Consider the following 9,433-nt stretch of genomic DNA (forward strand, 5'->3'; position numbering starts at 1 on the left):
TATGACAGCTCTTGGTGATTCCACCTTAATCATAACCAGGCCTCTCTTCGTTGGTTCGTTTAATATTATTTCGTCTATTTCTTTCTCCATTGTGCCAACTATACTAATTTCAAGAACTGGATTTTACCTTATCGGTCACACGAGAAACATAGCCTACACATCCCGCATGTATGTATATATATTAGTAGAAAGTAAATGCTGGACTCGTAATAGAAAGAGTATAATTCTGACGTTCCGAACCCGTCCAAGGTTTGTCTTCAAGAATATACATAGGCATACAAAGGAAATCATTACATATCGGCACGCGTGTCACCCTGGGAAAGGTCTCCCAGGCGGCCGTTACAAACATCCAAAATTGTACAAAATGTGTATTCCACAGAAAAATAATGTAATGCAAATAACAATATAAATACTCGTGGTTTACACAATAGTGCTCCTGAATGAATAAACAACTCAATTGCCCTGACTAAACCGACCGGACCTAACAACCACCGAACCAGCCATTTGGCGTATATCGGACAACACCCACCCTCCTTTCCACGACTGGTTACGAAGTCCTGTTCTCCAACCTCCCCCTCGTTACTTCGTACACGGCATTCAAAGTGACGCAACGGTTCATACTCCTTTGATCACTGGCCCATGCTTCCAAAAATAATCTTGTCCCTTTTCAGCTGGCTTTGTATCTAGCTCCCGCATTTTGCCCGTCCATCTAGTGTTGTCTGTCTTCACAGTGCCTAAGAGTCGCCGAGCTCTTGTCCTTACTATTTACCGCCTTCCGATGTTCTAGTATCCGTGTTGCCAGCTTCTTTCCTGCCTCTCCCACGTAATGTGCATCACAATCTCTGCATTCGATGTTGTATACTACCCCAGCCTAGTCTCCTTCATTTTACTTGTCCTTCACCTTTGTCAGATTACCGTATAGAGTGTTTGTAGGTTTGTGCGTAACCTATATGCGCCAAATGGTTGTTCCGGTGTTTGTTAGGTACGGCCGATTTAGTCCGGGTAATTAAGTTGTTTATTCATTCAGGAATACTATTGTTTAAACTACGAGTATTTATATTTTCATTTGAATTATGTTATTTTTCTGCGGAATCTGCATTTTGTACAATTTTGGATATTTGTAACGGTTGCCTGGGAGACCTTTCCCAGGGAGACACACGTGTCAATATTTAATTATTTCCTTTGTATGCCAGCGTATATCCCTGAAGACGAACCCTGCACGGGGTTCGAAACATTAGAATTAAACTCTTTCTACGACGAGTCCAGCGTTTACGTTCTACTAAACTATATATATATATATACACTCACACATATATATATGTATATATATATAAATATATATATATATGTATATATATATATATATATATATATACATGCATATATTGTACACATTGTAGATTCATATATGTAGATTTACTTGGGCGCGTATGCGCTTGCGTTGCATGCATTTATGCATGCATGCGTGTGTGGGCATTAGTGTGCACGTAGAACCGTGTGATTCAATTCATCGATTGGTCATGCGACAGAAGCCACCACCTCTTACGGGAAATCCCCAGGTAGCAGAAGAGAGAGAGACCTCCTCACCACCAGATGTGTGGATGGAGCACCCACGCACGCAGGTGGCAGGCGTCACTGGGCGCCTTGCAGCGTCCGCAGCCGCTCGACGGTCATGCCGTCAAATCCCCTTCATCATGGCACTGCATGACCCCATACCGCCATCTTTTCTCTTGGCCGCTGCCGGTCCGAACGTTCGCTAACGCCACTACCTGACTGGTTGGGTATGAATGAAAACGACTTCGTGCGCACGTGAGTGGAAGATGTCTTCGTTTGGTTGTGTTTCTCTGGGATTCAGTATGTTCGAGCTCGTATGATGTGTTTGAGGGACAACCGAGGTGTTTTTGAGTGTGCATATGTGTGTGTGCATGTGTGTATGAGTATGTGTGTGTGAGAGAGAGAGAGAGAGAGAGAGAGAGAGAGAGATTCACTATAGTCTATGATCACATGTTTGACTCGTGATTGCTAGCTATTACCTCCCGAATGAGACTCAGATCTCACCTGCGGACCGATCTATGTGTGTGTGCGCGCGCGCGTGCATAGGAGGTTTTTCTTATATTTAGCTCCTCCCACTCTTTTAGCACGATCAGCAGAGTGGTTTTTGGCGCCATGGGCAGTGACTCCTCAAATATGTTTTTATTTTTCAGGTTGTGCTTCCAACGGACACTGTTAACTTCCATTTCCCCTGCCTCTCTGAGTACAAAAAAAAAAAAAAAAAAAAAAAAATTCGTCCACAGCGGAGCTTCTAGAGTAAGCTCTCACCTTCTTCATGCCATTTTTTTCCATGCTGCAATTGTATGTATAGTCGTATGCAATATATATATATATATATATATATATATATATATGAATGTGTGTGTGTATTCTTTTTTCTATCGAGTTGAAATATATAGTACAAAACAACAAAAATTCAATTTCACAGACGTATTTACGGTCTACTTCAAGGTTCTTGCAAACAACTGCTTCTTTTATGCTCTTGTACAGAGAATTTTCGCGCTAAACGTGCGGCCACGGCTTGAGGGCAGACAGTTCGATTCTCAGAACGCCGCAACGTCGGTCAACGCGCCACGCCCTACGTGGGTGGCCAGACGCCCGACCTATCTTCTCTTACAGCGGTTCCCAGCTTATTTCCTTATGTGTGCATATATATATATATATATATATATATATATATACATATACATATATATATATATATATATATATATATATATATATATATGAGTGGACGGGTGGTGAGATAAACACAGGGAACCATTTAGGGATTTATTCTGACGTTTCGTCCTTACCAGGACTTCTTCAGAGTACATGCACATTCAAACAATTCACCCCCTAAATACCCGCCGAATCTATCCGCGTTCCACCATGATCGACCTGACCTCTCGTCCTCCTACGCTCTGCCTCGCGAAGTATCAAGCGGCTGGCCATCTTTGTTAATTTAATAAACCCATCGCGGTGGTTGTTGTTTGGATGGGAAGTGATATAAGCTGCTTCAGTTATTTTTCTTCTTTTCTTAGGAAGTCCTTTCTGCAGCACCTCTACTCTGTCCCAGTCTGGTAAGTGGCCGTGAGTATCTACATGAACCACTTGCGAGTTTGATACTCAGTGTGCCTTGACGTCATTCCTGTGCTCAACTGTCCGCTTCTTAATACCTCTGCTGGTTTCCCCGTAGTAGCTCACAGGACAGTTTCCACACGGTATCTTGTAGACGACACTGTTTTCTTCCCCGTTGGCCACGACTTTGTTCTGGTTCTTAACAATGTCTCCTATTTTCGTTCCCGTGCTGATCGCAATCTTGATGCCGGCTCTAGCGATCAGCACACACAGATTCATATGTTTTAGTCGATTTTCGTATGATTTATTTTTGATATTTGGAATCAGTTTTGTGGCTCGCCGTTGTACTTTTTCCAGTCTGCCTATGTCTTTAATGTGATTCGGTGACCATACGGAAACAGCATATTCCAAATGTGGACGAACTAACGATTTATATAGCTTGTTAATGAGTGATGGACTTTTGAAATCAAAAGATCGCGCAATCAGTCCTAGAATCTTATTTGCTTTCTCAGAGGCTAAAATACACTGCTTGGATGATTTGAGGTCGTTACTTATAATTACGCCGAGATCTTTTTCACTATCCACTTTTGTTAACGAATTTCCAAATAACTTGTAATCGTACTTACTGTTATTTTTACCTATGTGCATTACCTTGCATTTACTTGTGTTAAATTTCATTGGCCACTTTTCAGACCATTGCTGTAATTGATCTAAATCTTCTTGAATATCTAATTGGTTTGAGTGATCATTTGCCATTCCGCACAGTTTTGTATCATCAGCAAATTTGGAAACAGTAGATTTTAGTCCATGGTCTATATCATTTATATACTATGAATAGAAGTGGCCCAAGAACAGAACCCTGAGGAACTCCACTTGTAACATTTTTCCATCTAGAAGTTTTTCCATTTAAAACAACTCTCTGTTTTCGACCATTCAACCAATTACTAGTCCAACCTAATAGGCTACCACTTATTCCGTGTAAAGCTAATTTAGTAAGTAGTCTTTCGTGTGGGACAGTATCAAAAGCTTTTGCAAAGTCTAGATATATTAAATCCATATTGTTTCTTTTGTCATAATTCGAGATAACTGTATTGTAGAATTCGAGTAAGTTAGTCACGCAAGAACGTTTCGATAGCATCTCTGATGATAGTTTCCATTATTTTTCCTACGATTGAAGTCAAACTTATAGGCCTATAGTTAATTGGCTTCTTTTTGTCACCTTTTTGAATATGGGAGTAACGTTAGCTAGCTTCCATTCTCTTGGGACATCTCCGGATAAGATGTATTTCTTGAAAATAATTTCTAATGGAACAACAATCTCATTTTTCATTTCCTTTAAGATTCTTGGATGCCAACCGTCAGGCCCTGGTGTTTTATCAACTTTGAGTTTATCTATACATCTTTTAATTTTTTCTTTTGTTATATTTACCGTAGTGAGTAAGTTTACCCTAGACTTTTCACAGGTTTCAGTTTGGAGTTCACTTTGAGGTGTTTCGTTTACGAATACCGAGCTAAAATAATTGTTTAAGATATTACACATTCCTTCATTTGGATATTCAAGTTGACCGTCAGCAGATAATAGTGGACCAATGCGATTCCTAACAACCTTTTTATCTCTAATGTAACTACATATATTTATTTGTTTACTTACCTGCTTATTTATTTACATATTTACTCATTTATTTGTTTATTTATTTATTCTTTTTATTTATTAATTTATCTATCTATTTCATTCACTAAATTATCTACCTATATAGTTGTTTATCTATTTATTTAATTGCCTATTTATCTAATTATTTTATTTTTTGCTTGTTTACTGAATTATTTATTTATTCACCTATTCCAATGCGGCGAAAAAAACTTAGTCTAGTCGAGTCGTCTCTTGTGATGTTGAGAACAAAGTCTGTCAACTGAGTCGGTCACCGCGTCTATACGGTTAATTGTGAATGGACGTAACCGCACCTATCGTATCAATTATGATACATTTGAGGATTCTGTTCTGGCTAGCACCAGACCGACCAATTAGTTTGTTATCAAATGTATACAATGTATTTTCCAAGATTCTTAGGCCGGCCACACACGTGCAGTTTAAACTGTCGGTTGAAACTGCACGTGTGTGGGTATTTCAGTATCACTGAGATACCCACACACGCGCAGTTTCAACTGACAGCTATAACTGAACAGTTGTAACTCAGTTTAAACTGCACGTGTGTGGCCGGCCTTAGAAATAGACGAAGTGAATTTTTAGGTGAAACCCAGGCAAGAGAACAAGCAGGCGTTAGAAGCGAATATTCCATTACAAACCATTTGCAGATGATGAATCAACTAATCGAGAAAACGATAGACTAAGATAAACCTCTTTACTTAGTTACTGTAGATTACAGAAAGGCCTTTCACTCGGCAGAATAAATAACAATACTAAACTCTAAACAAAAGCAGGTTTGAAACGAACATATTGTAAGTGTTCCACAGAATAATCATGCCAAAATTCCTGCCATAGTTCGACTATGTACAGATACAGAAAAGGTAAAGGTCGAGAAATAAGTTTAGCAAGGTGATACAAATTCACCCAAGCTATTCAGTTTGCCTCGAAGATATTTTCAGAGTTGAATTGTAAGGGGGAAAGAGAACTGCCTCCAAGTCTTCCCACTTGAGTCGTAAGAGGCGACAAAAACGGGACTGGGATTAGGACTAGGCATCATTCTCCCTGTAGCCCCACAGGGAACATTCCAAAAAAGTAAAGGCATAGGAGGGTCTAGTAGTTTTCCAACCAGTACCCTAAAGTTTGGGTCTTTTAATGTGCGTGGATGGGGTACAGATGAGAGTAAAAGGGAAGAGATAGGCAGTATGTTTGTAAGAAGAAAGATGGATGCGTTGGCATTGAGTGAAACTAAGTTGAGAGGGAGGGGCGAGTGTGAGTTTGGGAGTGTAGTTGGGAGTTCTCAGGAGTGAAAAGAGGACGAGGGAGAGAAGGGGTGGTTATACTAGTAAGTAAAGATATAGGTAAACGTGTAGTAGAGTGAAAGGAGGTTTTTCAAGATTAATGTGGATGAAGATGAAGGTGGGAAGGGAGATGTGGATTTTTGTAAGTGCATATGTGCGTGGTAGTGAGAAGAGTGTAGAGGATAGGGAGGCTTTTTGGTGGATTTAAATGACCAAATGGGAGGCGACCAAATGGTGGACGCCCCAGCGTTCCATGAAGCGGTTGAACTCTGCGCTGGTAAATGGGGGCCACCATCGGTGCGAAGGAGGAGTGGGGCGCTGACCTCCCGGAAGTAGCACCAGAATTTCTGGATGACTCTGGTAGCCGACGTGTCCTGGCCGCAGGGCACTATGACTGGCCAACCCGAGAGCCTGTCCGCTATAACCAGGAATGACTTTCCTGCGACGTGAAAGAAGTCGGCAGACACGGACTCGAAGGGCCGGGTGGGATGGTCGTCGCACAGCAGGGGTTCTCGCTGCTGGCTGGGGCGCAGCACCTGGCAAGGCTCGCAGGCCTCCACCGTGCTCTTGATGTCGGAGACAATTCCGGGCCAGAAGACGGTTTGTCGAGCCCGGCGCTAGGTGGCTTCCGCGCCACGGTGGCTGTTGTGGAGGCGAGCCAGCGTACGCTTCCGTAGAGCGGCGGGGACCACGATACGCTGGCCGTAGAGCACCAGATCCCCGTCGGCAGAGAGGGCGTCGCGGAGCTTCCAGTACGGGAGGAAGGGGCTGGGTAGGGCGAGGCGGTTGGACGGGAACCCGGGGGACACGCAGGTAAACAGGTGGCCGTAGGCAGGGTCCGCCCGTGCCGCGGCCCGGAGTTCCTGGAGTTTCCTGTCGGCGTCGGGCGACGGGACGTCCTCGCGGGCGCCGGCACTGCTGGCGACAACGCTCCTGACATGTGCGACGTCCTTGTCGCAGTCGGTCTCGTCCTCAGGCATGGGGTGGGAGACCGGTGCTCGTGAGGGGGCGTCGCGTATGCAGAGCTGCTTCCCTGCGCACCATTTCGCCGTGAAGACGAAGGACGAGAGGCTCTCCTTGAGCCGCTGTAGGCGGGGATTCTCGACGGCATCGAGGGTGTATGAGTTGAGGATGGGGATGAGCGGACGATGGTCCGTCAGCAACGTGAAGTGGGGCACTCCAAACAGGTACAGTTTGCATTTGGACGCGGCCCACGTGACAGCAAGCATCTCCAGTTCAATCGTGGCGTAGCGGGTTTCAGCGTCCGTCAGGAACCGCGAGCCACACTGGACGAGACGTAGGTGTCCCTGGCCGTGGTCCTGGAGGAGAGCGTACCCGATGCCGTAAAGGCGCGACGCATCCGTCTGCAGTACCACCGGCAGGGCGGGATCGAAGGGGCCAGCACGGGCAGTGACGACAGATCTTGCTTGACGTCGGCGAAAGCCTTGTCGTGATCCGGGGTCCAGGTGAATGAGCGCTTGGGACTCAACAGAGGCCGTAGGGGTTGAGCCACCGCCGTTATGGCCGAAGTGAAGTCCGCCAGTTGGTTCACCAAGCTCATGAATGAGTGTAGGTCGGTCAGATTGGCGGGCGTGGGAAAGTCCCGTATGGCCCTGACCTTGTCCTCGTCGGCGGATATGCCGTCGGCGGAGAGGCAGTAGCCAAAGAAGCTGACGCTGGGGGCGGCGACTGTGAATTTCTCCTTGTTAAGGGTGATGCCGTGGTCACGGCACCTGGTAAGCATGTGGTGGATCCTCCGGAAGTGGGAGGGGAGGTCGTCGTCGTCGAACAGAAGGATATCACCCACCACTTTGCCAAAGTTGGCCACGCCTTGCAGAGCCGCGTCTCTATGAAAGCAGTAGGCGTCGCCCGTCGCCGGTCGCCAGCTGACTCGCGTAGACCGCACCCCCCAGCCCGGTCCATGGCACAAAGGAGCGATTCACCCTCGTCGCACGACAGCGACGTCGAATTACACGTCCCGCCCGCGCTCACACTAAATGTGATGCTTCCGCGGAATGGCGGCAACGGCGCCGTACAACGCCTAGCGGCGAGCATAGCGGTGGTCCTAGAGGAACGGAGGAAAGACCACGCGAAAATGGACGCAATGGCGGAGGCCCACTGTGCGAAAATGGACAAAATGGCGGAGACCCACTGTGCGAAAATGGACGAAATGGCGGAGGCCTACTGTGCGAAAATGGACGCAATGGCGGAGGCTCACTGTGCGAAAATAGACGCAATGGCGGAGGCTCACCGTGCGAAAATATACCCAATGGCGGAGGCTCACTGTGCGAAAATGGACGCGATGGCGGAGGCCCATTGTGCGAAAATGGACGAAATGGCGGAGACCCTTCAACAACTCCTTTCCGTCGTCGCCCGCACGCCGCCTACCAAGTTCTCGTAAACAACGGTTTCCCTAATTATCTTGTTGAGAAAGCTATCAAGAATGAAGTCTATCGAAGGTACTTTGGACATAAACCCCACACCGACGCCCCTAACAAGATACCAATAAAACTATTTTACAAGAGCAAAATGACATCTGCATATAGAACTGAAGAAAGAGTTATGAAGAACATCATCCGCCGCAATATAAAACCGACACCCGAAGATATCTCAATTTTTTTTTTTTTTTTTTTTTTTTTTATCTTTTAACAGTCTAAGACGTCTTCCAATTTTTTATTAAGAAATAACCCCATTCTTCCCCCAGAGCCCTCCAGAGGAGAAACGTCATCTACATGCATACATGTCAACACGAGGACTGTGGAACTCGTACTTCTTATGTAGGAATGACGACTACTCGCCTCTCCAGACGCCTCACTTGCCACCTACAAACAGGATCCAATTGTATTCAGTTGAAAATGTAACAAGAGAATTGAAAGTCTTCAGAAAAAGATCATCAACACCGAGATTTCCGTCGCATTTAATGCTATATGCATTAGAGAAAAATTACTGCCGAAATACACAAACATACACACATACATACATACATACACACACACACACACACATATATATATATATATATATATATATATATATATTGTCATGGTTTGCTTGCTTGGTTTGGCCTGAGTTAACGTAATGAGTGGAACTTCAGTCGAATCTAGGGGTAAGTTGAGTTCCAGTTGGGAAGCAAACCCACAACAATAACGTGGAACGTATAGGTAATTTAGGTAGATAAAAATACGTTCCGAGGAAAAGCTCTATTTGAGACTGAATGTAAATAGGGATTATAAGGACTACGGTTGAGGTAAGATAGACGTCTGCACGAAACTTAATTAACTATATTTACACATAAAGAAAAAATAAAGTTTTACTGATTAACATTCACAAACATACACTCACAGTATTCTGAGGAATAACATAAATACACTCTCCTAAT

At 44.7% G+C, this 9,433-nt stretch overlaps 1 protein-coding gene across 1 annotated transcript; it reads right to left on the minus strand.

The window, feature by feature from the left end:
- Positions 1 to 7,321: 7,321 nt before the first annotated feature.
- Positions 7,322 to 7,798, minus strand: LOC143020423 (uncharacterized). The gene has a single exon (XM_076176841.1). It carries the CDS (start codon positions 7,796 to 7,798, stop codon positions 7,322 to 7,324), a length of 477 nt encoding a protein of 158 aa, XP_076032956.1.
- Positions 7,799 to 9,433: the final 1,635 nt, after the last annotated feature.

Source organism: Oratosquilla oratoria, chromosome 40, assembly GCF_046742065.1.
Source record: "Oratosquilla oratoria isolate Oo_2021 chromosome 40, ASM4674206v1, whole genome shotgun sequence".
Lineage (NCBI taxonomy): Eukaryota > Metazoa > Arthropoda > Malacostraca > Stomatopoda > Squillidae > Oratosquilla > Oratosquilla oratoria.